Source organism: Chiloscyllium punctatum, chromosome 26, assembly GCF_047496795.1.
Source record: "Chiloscyllium punctatum isolate Juve2018m chromosome 26, sChiPun1.3, whole genome shotgun sequence".
Lineage (NCBI taxonomy): Eukaryota > Metazoa > Chordata > Chondrichthyes > Orectolobiformes > Hemiscylliidae > Chiloscyllium > Chiloscyllium punctatum.
The window spans coordinates 17,444,252-17,458,220 of NC_092764.1; the positions used below are offsets into that span (position 1 = coordinate 17,444,252).

The following is a 13,969-nucleotide window of genomic DNA, read 5'->3' on the forward strand; positions in this document are numbered from 1 at the left end:
AGGAAATGAAATTCTAGGGTATCCAGCCAAGATAGCTAAGGCATGTCCACTAATAGTGGAGTGTTTAAAATCAGGGATGTGCAAGAGGCCAGAATAATAAAAGCAGAAATCTCCAAGCGTTGTAGGACTGGAGGACATTTCAGAAAGAGGATAAATCTCTGGAGGGACTTGCAAATGACAGCAAGATTGATAAAATTGAGGCAGTGCAAGTGTACATCAGCACATACACGGTAATGAGAGAGCTTATCATAATATGCTAATGTAATAACTAACTGTGCTAATCGTAACTAAGTGTATTCAGAGATATGAGGATTAGAATGTAATGAATTATACAGCTCCAAAATTATATCGTGAAACAAAGAGAGCATCATATGTCTTCAGATTGCCTGCATTTAAATTACACTCCATCTGCTACTCCTCAGCCCATTGGTCCATCTGATCAAGATCCTGTCATACTCTGAGGTAACCTTCTTTGCTGTCCACTACAACTCCAATTTTGGTGTCATCTGCAAAATTACTAATTATGCTTCCTATGTTCACATCCACATCATTTATATAAGTGACGAAAAGCAGTGGACCCAGCACCAATCCTCATGGCACACCATTGATCACAGGCCTCCAGTCTGAAAAGCAACCCTTCACCACTACCTTCTACCTTCAAGCCAGTTCTGTATCCAAATGGCTAGTTCTCCCTGTATTTCAGGAGATCTAACCTTGCTAACCGGTCTCCCATGAGGAATAGACATTAGACAACAGGTGTAGGAGTAGGCCATTCTGCCCTTCGAGCCAGCACCACCATTCATTGTGATCATGGCTGATCATCCTCAATCAGAATCTTGTTCCTGCCTTATCCCCATAACCCTTGATTCCACTATCCTTAAGAGCTCTATCCAACTCTTTCTTGAAAGTATCCAGAGACTTGGCCTCCACAGCCTTCTGGGGCAGAGCATTCCATACACCCACCACTCTCTGGGTGAAGACGTTTTTCCTCAATTCTGTTCTAAGTGGCCTACCCCTTATTTTAAACTGCGTCCTCTGGTTTGGGACTCTTCCATCATCGGAAACATGCTTCCTGCCTCAAGTGTCCACTTCTTTAATAATCTTATACGTCTCAATCAGATCCCCTCTCAGCCTTCTAAACTCAAGGGTATACAAGCCCAGTCGCTCCAATCTTTCAGCGTAAGATAGTCCTGCCATTCTGAAAATTGACCTCGTGAACCTACGCCGCACTCCCTCAATAGCCAGAATGTCTTTCCTCAAATTTGGAGACCAAAACTGCGCACAATATTCCAGGTGCAGTCTCACCAGGGCCCTGTACAGCTGCAGAAGGACCTCTTTGCTCCTATACTCAATTCCTCTTGTTATGAAGGCCAGCATGCTATGAGCTTTCTTCACTACCTGCTGTACCTGCATGCTTGCTTTCATTGACAAGAACACCTAGACCTCGTTGTACTACCCCTTTACCTAACTTGACTCCATTTAGGTAGTAATCTGCCTTCCTGTTCTTGCCACCAAAGTGTATAACCACACATCTATCCACATTAAACTGCATCTGCCATGCATCTGACCACTTACCTAGCCTGTCCAGGTCACCCTGTATTCTCCTAACATCCTCCTCACATTTCACCCTGCCACCCAGCTTTGTGTCATAAATCTTGTCAAGTGCCTTACTAAAGTCCGTATAGATCATGTCCATCACTCTGCCTTCATCAATCCTCTTTGTTACTTCTTCAAAAAACTCAATCAAGTTCAAAATCACACAACACCAGGTTATAGTCCAACAGGTTTATTTGGAAGCACTAGCTTTTGGAGTGCTGCTCCTTCATCAGGTGGTTGAGCAGTAGCGCTCAGAAAGCTAGTGCTTCCAAATAGACCTGTTGGATTATAGCTGAGTGTTGTATGATTTTTAACTGTGTACACCCCAGTCCAACACCAGCATCTCCAAATCATGTCAATCAAGTTCGTGAGATATGATTTCCCATGCACAAAGCCATGTTGACTATCCCTAACCAGTCCTTGCCTTTCCAAATATGTGTAAATCCTGACCCTCAGGATTCCCTCCAATCATTTGCCTACCACCAATATCAGGCTCATGATTTATCCACTTTTATGTGTTTTAAGACAACACTTCCTCCTCTGTAATATGGACATTTTTCAAGGTGTGACCATCTATTTCCTCACATTCTATATGTTCCATGTCCTTCTCCACTGTGAGCACTGATGCTCAAATCGATCTTGGAAATAGCACAGTGCAGTCACATGTACAGAGGAACCTCGGTTATCTGAACAACATGGGCGAGGAGTATTTTGTTTGGATAATCGAATGTTTGGATAATCAAATGCTGGATAGCACAGTTTAGCCATGCATCAGGACCTTGCAATCTTGTTCAGATAATCTGAAATTTGGATAATCAACATTCCAATAATCGAGGTTCCTCTGTAGATTGATTTATAATTTGGAAATATTGCGATATAAGATATCAACCAATAAACTGACATTTGCCTTCGTTGTAGTATTTTTCCCGATGACCACCTGTGGTAGCTAATGGTATTTGCCAGCTCTCCTGATTGAGAAAGTCTACTGCCACCAACCCTCATTCTTCTTTGTTTTAGCTTGGGCCTATCTAGTGATTCAAGGGAAGGGATACACCACCACAGAGTATGTACAGAAGAGGCACTGTCTTTAGATACCTAGAAGGGCTATTGCATGCGAGCAATAATTCCAACTACAGTTGAATTGCCAGGGATCGTATGGAGTTGGTAGAGACTTACTTGCTGCATTCGAAACCTAGAGTAGAAACCAATTTATATTCCCAGGGCTGGGATTGGAGATAGGAGACCTTCAGGTTCCATGAACTCCAACTTTTAAAGCCACTGTCCATATTGCTCATTTTCAGTCTGGGAAGGGGGAGTTAGGCTGCACAGTGCAGGAAGAGCCAAAGAAGTTGCCTGAGGTGCTGTGTTCAAAGATTTAAAATAAAAATGAAATCAGAAAACATCAACCCCCCCCCCCCACCATGCTCACCCACTCACTCCCTGTACCCTATCCATGATAACCTATGCACTTGCACCCACCACCTTATGACCTTCTCCACACCCACTGACCCTTCATTCTTCCTGTGCCAACTACTTATTTCCCAAGACCCATTCATACTTCTTATCTGACAATGGCTCCTCATGCTTCCTTTGACAGTTACCTGTCTCCCTGATTCCGTCAAGCACCCTATGCCAATCTATCAAACATTCTTGGCCTCTCATACACATGGGTCTTTCTAGCTCCAAAGACAGCTTAGTTCAAAATCTTATCTTCCCACCTACCAGCCTTTGCCTGTCCCTTCTCCAACTTGGAGATATTGAGGACTACAGATGATGGAAAGTCAGAGTCGAGTGTGGAGCTGGAAAAAGTACAGCAGGCCAGCAGCATCAGAGGAACAGGAGAGTCAATGTTTTGGTTCGGGACCCTGATGAACATGAAATGTCGACTCTGCTCTGATGCTGCTTGACCTACTGTGTTCGTACCCTTCTCCATGCCAACTCACCTATTATCCTGCCTCTTCATTGATCAGGAGCCGTCTGGTAGCAAAGGAAGTTGCCAGTATATTGTCGATATCACTATTGGAAAAGAAGTAAAAGATGCAAAGTACATTGAAGTTGCTTAAGCAAGTCGTTTATGTGAATAAACATTTCACTCAAATGCTTAATACCTTATATCATCGAATATTGAATAAACAGTTAAACTTCGGCGTTACATTGTGAAAATTATACTTTGGGAAATCAGTCAAGCAACATAAATCCGACGCTGGTTTTATATAGATTACCTGACCTCCATTGAAGGTGTTCCAGAGATACAAAAGGATATGTTTCTCTTCAAAGTGGAGAAAAATAAAACATTTCTGAAGCCCTCACTCCTCAAATTACCCTCACATAACTCCCTATATTTCCATGCCAAACCATGCAACCTTATCCCCCTTTCCCATGGCTTCTCATGACCCTCTAACAACTTAGTGTTGACCTCTCACCCACCACATTCTCCTTTTGCTGACCGTTCCAACTCATTCAGCACCCCAGTGTGCAGCTCCAACACTTAAGAAGCTCAATGCCATCCAAAACAATGTGGCTCCCTTGATTGGCTTTCTAACTACCATCTTCAGCACTCACCTCCTCCACCACCAATGCACAGTGACAGCAGTGTGTACCATCTATAGGATACATTGCAACAATTCACCAAGGCTCCTTAGATAGCACTTTCCAAAGCTGCAATCTCCACCAACTAGAAGGGGAGGGATAGGCAATGCATGGGAAAATATCCAACTGGAAATTCCACTAACCAGCTTAACTTGGAGCATCTCTTTATTTCTTCACTGTCATTGGGTCAAAATCCTGAAACCCCCTCCCTGACAGCACTATGGGTGTACCTACACCAAATGGATTGTAGCACCTCAATAAAGCAGATCACCACTAGCTTCTCAGGAGCAGTTAGGAATGGGCAATAAGTTCTTGCTTCATCTATTGCACATATCCCATGAATAGACAAAAGAATTCCAGAGCATACCTATATGCTTGGGAACAAAAATATGTTTCTCACAATTACATTTTTATATTATAGGTTATATGTTATTGGAAAAAAAGTCATTCATCAACACATATTTTGAGACTTCTTGACCGGTTGACACGAATTGAGTTGAATTAGCTTTATTGTCACATGTACTCAAATGAATACAGTGAAGAGTTTATAAGGCACCATGTACAATGTCATCTTAGGTACAAAGGTACCTAGGCACAGTTCTTGACAGGATGACACTTTTTGATAAGCTGGACAATTTAGACTTCTACACCATTTACAGGCAACCTGCTCTGTAGTTAAGTCTCAAAGGTAATCTACCTACTGTCCCCCAATAGATCCCTGAACTCCATCCCTCCCCCGCCCCTTGCAGGATACCAAATATACTGCAAATTTTTCATTGGAGGTAATTTGATAATTTAAATAGCCAAAAGTCTCAGGGATCTGGACCCAAATGAAAAATGTCTCACCCCCAAACCCTCCCGGCAACTGAACTGCCGGGTTCAATGGCATGTCTTGTGATTACCAACTTCTGGATTTTCCACCATGGCAGATATGCTCTCCTTCCTGGTGCAAATGTGGGCCTCTGTCTCCACCTACAAACTTTCTTAGACATTAATTGAATGGGCTAAAGCAATGTAACATGAACACCATGCCCTTCCATTACTGTTTCCTTACGCAGCACTCACCAGTTGGCATTGCCACGTCAATGCTAACTATGCACTGGCTAAGTATCAGCCCCAGCCATCACACAGAATCAAGGAATTGCTGAAAATTAACTTTCTCAAATACATTGTTGGGTGCCTCATAATTTAGAAGTAGCTAATCAGATTTTATGATGTTCTCTCAGTAATTTAATCCATAACAATGTGTTGTTGATATATGGGTGAAGCTCTTGTAATCAGAAGTTGACTGTCTTTATGTGGCTTCCTGGGGTATCAGCTCAAGCTTAATTTTCACAAAAGTACATCAACTAGAAACTAAGTGCAGGTTTGAAAAACATGGCACATACACATGACCTGTGTCAATGTAGGACCTTCGGTCTACAGCAAAGCATTCAGATTCAGCAACATGTTTTTCAAGGCAGCTGTTTTATGCGTTGTAAAATGTCACATGCAGCAAATAAGGCAAGTGGCTATTTCCAGTCATGCTGGATAAGTCAGGATTTTAAAAAATTAATTCATGAGATGCAGTCACTGCATCTGTTTTTCTGCGCCCCTGAGAAGGTGATAGTGAGCAACTACCTTGACCCACTGGTGTTGTTGACCCACAATGCTGTACGGGAATAGTGAATGAATGACAATATAGTTATAATGTGGAGGTGCTGGTGTTGGATTGGGGTGGACAAAGTTAAAAATCACACAACACCAGGTTATAGTCCTCAACAGCTTTATTTGGAAGTACTAGCCTTCGGAGTTGATGAAGGATCAGTGCTCCGATAGCTAGTACTTCAATAAAAACCTGTTGGACTACAACCTGGTGTTGTGTGATTTTTAATGTAGTTATAAATCAGGATGGTGAGCAGCTTGGAAGGGAACTTGCAGGTGGTGGTGTTCTCATGCATCTGCTGTCCTTGTCCTTCTAGGTCGCAAGTTTGGAAAGTGCTGTCGAAGGACCCTTGGTGAGTGCATCTTGTAGCACTACTGCCATTGTGTGCCAGTAATAAGAGGCAATGAATGCTTAAAGTGGTGGATGGGATGTCAGTGAAGCGTGTTGCTTTGTTCTGTATGGTGTTATGTTTCTTGAGTCTTATTAGACCTACATTCCTCTAGGGAATTCCATCACATTCCTGACTTGTACATAAAGATGGTGGGACAGGCATTTGGGGAGTCAAGCGATGAATTTACTTACCATGACATTCCCAGCTTCTGACCTGCTCTTGTCGGCCGCAGTATTTATTGTGGCTAGTCTAGTTCAGTTTCTGATCAATGGTGAGCCCAAGCCATTCATTGCGGGGGCATTCAGTGATTGTAGTGACGTTGTACATCGTGGCAAGTTGATTAGATTATCTCGTATTGAAGGTGGTTATTTCCGGGCACCAATGTTATTTGCCACAAGTGAACCCAAGCCTGAATGTTGTCCAGATCTTTCTGTATATGGACACATATTGCCTCAGTTTCTGAGAAGTTGTGAATGATACTGAACAGTTCTCTGTGGACACCTGCATATCTGATTTTGTTATGGAGGAAACATCATTGATGAACCAGCTGAAGTTAGTTGCGTCTAAGATGCTACTTGGAAAAATGAACCTTTCCAGCAATGTCCAAGGACTGAGATGTTTTGCCTCGGCAACAGCCACAAGCATCTTACCTTGTGGTAGTTACCACTCTAACCAGTAGAGGATTAACCCCTGATTCTCATTGACTTCATCTTTACTAAGACTCCTAGGTGCCCACTTGGTCAATTGCTGCCTTGACGTCAAAGGAAATTGCTCACCTCCCTTCTGGAATCTTTTGTTCCCGTATGATGCAAGGTTGTAATGAGATCAGGAGCTGAACGCCATACTGGAACCTGAACTGAGCATTGTTGACCAACAAATTGCTGCACAAATACTGCAGGCAGCACTCATTGATGATGCCTGCCACCACTTTGCTGAACATTACAAATGGAGCAGATGGGATTTCCGCATTATTTTGAGTACAGGGCATCTAAAACAACCCCCACATGATTTTGGAGATGTGAATGTCATAACTGTATTGGATCAGATTAGGTAGGGGCACTGCTAGTTCTGGAGAGCAAGTTTTTAGTACTGCAACCAGAAGGTGGTCAGGGCCCATAGTCATTTTTTGTTCTGAATTTGTTCATGGGCTCGTTGGCAATACGGGCTAGGCCCAGCATTTATTGCCTGTGGCAAATGCCCAGAGGTCAGTTAAGAGTCAACGACATTGCTGTGTGGTTTAGAGTTATATGTTGGTCAGCCTGGGTAAGGACAGTAGGATTCCATCCCTAAAGAAATTAGTGAACTAAATGGGCTTTTTCGTGAGTGACCGTGCTGAGAGGGTTCCCATTGGATTAGGCTAGTAAACTATGCCTTTTCTCTATGCAAGGCAACAAGCATTATAGAGGAAATCTCTCCATTTGATGAATAGTGCCATGGGAATGGGTGCATCCACTTACAATAAGTTAACCTTGATTTAACTTCCCACTTGAAAGATAACTGCTCCAGTAAAGGCTCCCTCGGTGCTGCTCATCAGAATCAGCCGCAGGAACTGGAGAGAGACTTGAAACCACAAATTTACTGCAAGAGTGTTACCACTTGAGCTCAGCAGTTATTTGCCCTGAAAATATTTTCTCTTAAGATGCTTGGAGAGTTTAAAAGCCATGATTGAATCTCCCTCTACTGAACTCCTAATGCATTCCAGATCATAACTCGTTGCTGTGTTCAAAAAAAAACAATTCTTCTTGTTGTCATTGAACTCAAAATCTTCTCATTCAAGACCCTCATCCGATGGAAATACTTTCCCTCTGTCTGCTCTGTCCAGAGACTTTGTGATTTTAAGCACCTTCATCAAAGCTTCTCTTTTTACTCAGAGAGTGGTAAGGGTATGGAATGCTTTGCCTGCAACGGTAGTAGATTCGCCAACTTTAAGTGCATTCAAGTCGTCATTGGACAAACATATGGACGTATATGGAATAATGTAGGTTAGATGGGCTTCAGATTGGTATGACTGGTCGGTGCAACATCGAGGGCCGAAGGGCCTGTACTGCGCTGTTATGTTCTATGTTCTAACCTCCTCCAACCTATCCAGCTGAGGAGACACAAATGAATTTGAAATGGTTTCACAGGCAAATACATGAAGAACTGAAGAAGAATTGTTAAGTTGAACATTTTCTTTGAAGTTTAAATGAGCATCTGCCTATACTTTGAAAGAAAACCTAGTTTCTCAGAGATTTACAACCCTTGAAAAAAGACTTGCATGTACTGTAATTAGTGCTCTTCACATTCTCAGCATTTCTAAAACACTTCACAGCGAGTATCCCATAAACAATGTAAACTGAATGCCCAGTGTAGTGATTGGAACCAGGTGGATCTTGTTGACAATGAGATCCATGATTGGGGGCGTTAACCCAGGCCAATCTGGATGCCCTGGCTGACCAGTATATACAGAGGATGTTTCTTTATTGTTTGTTTGTGTTTGTTTTTTCAAAAAAAGAAAAAAATATATGCACAGAGGATAGGCCCCCTTCTGGTTGAGAGGTAATGACCCTAACCCTGGACCAACAGGCTGGGTTCAAGTCCTGACATGTCCTAACATCACTAAAACTGGTTAGCCAGAAAAATAAGTTAACCACACACACACAGACAAACTTTAGAATCTCTTCACTTCAGGGGAACTGACTCCCAGCCGGCAGGCTACATCCAGCGTACTGTGCACTAGTAAACAAAGGGTGACTTAGTGACGGGATACTAGCCTCTGTGCAGTTAATTCACCCAGTTAATCTATTCCAGAGCAGCTAGTTACTTAATGCATGTTGGTCAAGATGGCAAAGGAATGCTTTGTTAGAAGAGTGGACCAATGGAGCAGATTAGATTTCCGCATTATTTTGTGTCCAGGACACCTAAAGCAGGTAAACTTTTTATTTCCACCTGAAACAGTTTTAATTTCTAAATTACTCAGAGAGTAGTAAGGGTATGGAATGCTCTACCCATGCAGAACTACCCATGCAGAACTCCCTTTTAATTGCATTGGAATAAAGGACAACATTTATGCGCTCAAGTCCTAGTGTGGGTAGAAACACACAGCTTTCTAACTCTTTGAGGTTAGACTGTAATAGCTGAGTCCAATCTCTGTATTTACTTGAAGAAATTTGATGCAGCTTTTAAAGATAAAAGAGTCAATCTTATTTGATTGAATTTGGCAGTGCTGGAGCTGAAACTAGGAGCAGTACTCAACCATTTGACCATCCAAGCCAGTTCCACCCATTCAATATGATCATCGCTGGGCCTCTGTATGGTTGTCATAATTCTGCTTTCTCCCCATTTGTCTTTATTATCAAAGCATTTATCAATCCCTTTCATGAATGCAGTGCCCTGGCCTTCACAGCCTTCTGGAATAGTAAATTCCACGGTTGACCTGCCTTTGAGTGAAGAAATGTTTCATCATCTCAGTCTTCACTGGCCTACGCCATGTGACCCATAGTTCTAGACTTCCCAAACAGGGAAAAACATCCTTCCTACATGTCCAGTCATGTTTGAATTTGATACACTTAGTCATTCTTCTAAACTGTAGTGAATATAGGCCCATCTAAACTAGTCTCTGCTCAAAAGACAGTCCTGCCATCTACATCATCAGCCTAAGTAAACCTTTGTCACAGCCTTTCAGTAAAAAGTATTTCCTTTAGTAGGGAATCAAAACTGCACACAAAACTCGAGCTAAAGTTTCACAAAGATTCTGTATCACTGTCAGTGGATCTCCCTACTCCTGAACTCAAATCCTCTTGCAATGAAGACAACCATGAATTATGGGATTAAGTTGGGCCCCCTTTTGAGTAAGTAGGGTGATTTCCAAATGCAGCATTGATGGCTTTTGGAAGTAGCAGATTAGTGGAAACTGTACATGTGCCAGGAACATTCTGCACCCATAATGAGCTTGCTGACACACGATCTGTGTTAGGGTAGTCTTCTAGTTTGATTGGATTCGAACCAAACCTCAGAGTTGATGAAATAGCTGCCATTTTGAAAAGAGTTTGGAGTAGACAATTAAATTTGAAACGAGGGTAAAACTGACATTGTAAGTCAGCTGTTTGATCAGAAACAGGGATCCACCACATTATTTTTTTTTAACTCATTCACAGGATGTGGGTATCGCTGGCTCAGCCAGCGATTAATGCCCATCCCTAATTTCTCAGAGGGCAGTTAAGAGACAACCACGTCGCTATGAGTTTGGAGTCACGTTCAGGCTAGACCTGGTAAAGATGGCAGTTTCCTTCCCTAAAAGGCATTAGTGACTAGATGCGCTTTTCCAACAATCGACAGTGGATTCATGGTCGTCATTAGATTCTTAATTCGAGAGATTACTGAACTCAAATTCCACCATCTGCTGTGGCAAGATTCAAAGCCAGTACCCCAGAATATTATCTAGCTCTTCAGAAGGGCTGATGCCCGAAATATCGACTCTCCTGTTCCTTGGATGCTGCCTGACCTGCTGCGCTTTTCCAGCAACACATTTTCAGCTCTGATCTCCAGCATCTGCAGTCCTCACTTTCTCCTCTTTGGATTAACAGGTCCAGCATAGCGCCACTAGGCCATTGCCTCCTCTTAACAAGTCATTACACCCAACAAGTCAAAAAACTATCTCCTTTGGTATTTATTTCAGAAGTCTTTTTATTTGGATTTTGGTTATAATTGCTGAGGAATGGTATGTTGTTTACCATGCTGACCCTGCATTGTTCTTTTCACCTTCAGGTCCTTGAAGAATCAAAATGTCTGGTACGTAGCTTCCTGAAAACTGCCTTGGAACAAGTGAATGAGAGGGAATGCCAGATGTTAAAGCAACTGTGGAGTTCCTCAAAAGGACTAGATTCCCTGTTTAGCTACCTGCAGGAAAAAATCTATGAGGTCTGAAGCCACTGTAAGACTTAAATCTACTGTCCATTATTCCAGTGTCAGTGGAGGGAGTTGATGGAATCTACCTGATTTTAAGAAGGCAAATGCATCAGCAATTGGATTTAGTGCTGCAAGCAGAACAGATAGGCCAGCAAATGTCATTGATAAGCACTGACATGTTCAGTCAAACTTACCCAAATGGGTATACATTGGATGCAACATCACTGCATGCATTTTCAAATATTTTGATGCTCATATTCAAATTATGCCATGTGATTTTGTTTTTTTTACTGTTGTACTTAACATTCCTAATATTGTCCCACCTCAAACTGACTAGACCTATTTACCAAATTTATGTAGAATGTTGTGCTTGTGAATAACACTTAAAGGAATGAGTCGTAGATAATCCTTTCACTCCTGAACCACAGCAAAAGTAAGGACGAGTCATGTCACGGTTGTATGTTTGGACTCAGTTTGTTATTAATTTAGTTAGCAGGGCTGGAGCCGGGGTGGGTAGCAATTGGGGAAAATTGACTATTCTTTTCACTGGGGCTTGTAGGTAGCTTCATGAGACAAAAGCCTTTCATTGATGTAGATTTTCATTACATTTGAGGAAATACAGGGGGTAAGAAACATTAAATTGTGAGCTTTCATGTAGTAGCTTTTTAAATAATTATTTTCCAAAAGAAAATTCAATCTCCAGATAGTTGACTGAAGATTTTACGTATTTATTGTCTTACAGCTATATGAACATTAAGATTTAATGGATCACAACATTTTTCTTGTAGACATTTGGGATTCTGAGTGAGAATCTTATTGGGAACGTTTATTCCTACATTTTATTTTTAAATTGATCCCAACTACCTAAGTCAGCCATGCAGGAGCTAATTGTGACTGCAGTTTTGATGCTATCACATAGGGCTCCATTTTGAAGCATAAAATATACAAGCAGGGTTTGTATACCAAATACAATACGTGTACAGAAGGAATATTCTGGTTGTTCTTTTTCAATACGAAATACCACAAAAACCTACCTTCTGGTGTTGACTGCTGTCATAGACCAGTTTACGGTCCAAAGTCAATTAGTCATATTCCATGTTCTAAAATAGTAGTGATTTCTTTGTCATTGCTTATTTATTTAAAGAAAGTGCACGAATCAGACAGTGTATGTGCTGTTGTTAAGTGACTCAGAGGAGTATGTTACAAAGAAGATATGGTTTTTATGTCACTAAAATTGAGAAAAGTTCACTAAATAGTTGTTGGTTTAAATTTAGTTGTGCAAAAATACATGGGTGTCTATTCGCTTAGGAAGGCCTATGTGTGGGTACTGGCGCAAATACAGTATTTACTAACATAAAATCGGAAGGCATGTCGAAGGGAGTTGAACACTCTGAAGTGTGTTCATTATTAACTGCTGTGTTTTATTTCTAAATATTCACTGGTATCTACACCTTGTAAGTATGGAGTAGACTGTATGGTGGTTTTGTGGAGACATAAATACACTTGATCATCACCTTTGCTCAAGTTGCTTCTGTGACTATGTAGACGAGTTTGGTACACCATATCACGGAAATATGGTAAATCTGCAAGGCAATATCTATTTTTTCAAACAATGAACTTTCTTTTATACATGATTACCCAAAACCTGACGGTATGCTTCTCTGGAGAGTCCATTGTCCCGAAATCGCAGTTTTGGGTGTTACATTGACTGCCTCTGTCACCTCAATGCTTTGTGCCAATATATTATTGTTTTCGATGTTTATGAAACACAGTTTGTCGCTTTTTCATTTAAAGCAAAACTGTGCCGTGTTTGGACCTTCACGCACTTTTAATTTAGAAAAAGGCTGTTCATTTTGTGAATATTTTTTGCCAAGCTGTGATTTTATTCAAATTACAAAGCATTTGACGTGTGAAAACCATTGTGCATCTACCGCTAGGAAACCTGAAGTTCAGTTTTTGGATAATCTGTGTCACTTGTGAAGAAAATGGGACACTTCCGATGACAATGTCCTTCGCTAAAAGGACCAATAATGCATCCGGAACCTGTAGGGGCTGTGTGTTTTGTCAGAAACTTGTTAAATGTATTTATCCCACAGCAGAACACAATGGGGTTTTAAAAAGACTTTTTGTAAGTAAATGGGGGCTGTGTTTATTTAAAAAAATGTTAGCAATCTGTTTTTGGTGTGGGCACCCTTTTTCTTACTGAAGATTATCTAAATGTTCTATAAACTACCAGGTAATTCTGATCTGTGTGATGACTAACTCGTGCAAGACAGAAACCCTACACAAACTGTCTACTGCTTTTGTAATTAGTGTATGAACACTTTTTCTGGGTGCCTTAGAAGTTGTATTTTTCATGTGTGTTAATATATTTATATATTGTGGAAAAGCTGCTCCCAATAAAATGATTTAAATTCATCAGTTGCCTGCTGTTCTACCTGATGTTGGGACTGTAATTCCGAGTCATTTGGTCAGATTTAACATTTCATTTTGTCCAGTTACTTATCACGTCCAGGATGTATTTAGAAATGTGGAAACAAGGGGCAGGAGGTGGCTATTCAGTCCCTCAAGTCTGCTTTGCCATTTAATAAGATCATGGTGACTGTAACCTCAAATCCACAGTCCTGTCTGAAGTAACTCCACAAAGGCCAGTATTCCATCTCCAAGCCACCCTTTATTTACACGTGCATAGTACGTGACACTGGCCAGTTAGCTCAGAGCTGGCTCCCAGGATATCTGACACTCCTGTTTATATCTGTCAGCCAGGACTACCTGATTTGACCAGATTGACAGCCACAATCAGGGAACTCATATTTTATGAGGTCCACCTTACTGACCTCATTAGAATCGCTTCACCATCC

The 13,969-nt window shown here is 41.4% G+C and overlaps 1 protein-coding gene across 2 annotated transcripts in view; it reads left to right on the plus strand.

Moving 5' to 3' along the window:
* LOC140496296 (chromodomain Y-like protein 2) overlaps window positions 1–13,526 on the plus strand; it is a 150,732-nt gene extending 137,206 nt beyond the window's left edge. Inside the window, exons 7-8 of one of the 2 annotated variants that reach the window (XM_072595870.1) lie at window positions 6,147–6,182; window positions 10,968–13,526. In XM_072595870.1, coding sequence (XP_072451971.1) covers window positions 6,147–6,182; window positions 10,968–11,126 — 195 coding nt within the window. In that variant the 3' untranslated portion in view covers window positions 11,127–13,526. The remainder of the gene's footprint in view (window positions 1–6,146; window positions 6,183–10,967) is intronic. The other variant, XM_072595871.1, reaches the window with a different exon arrangement.
* Window positions 13,527–13,969: the final 443 nt, after the last annotated feature.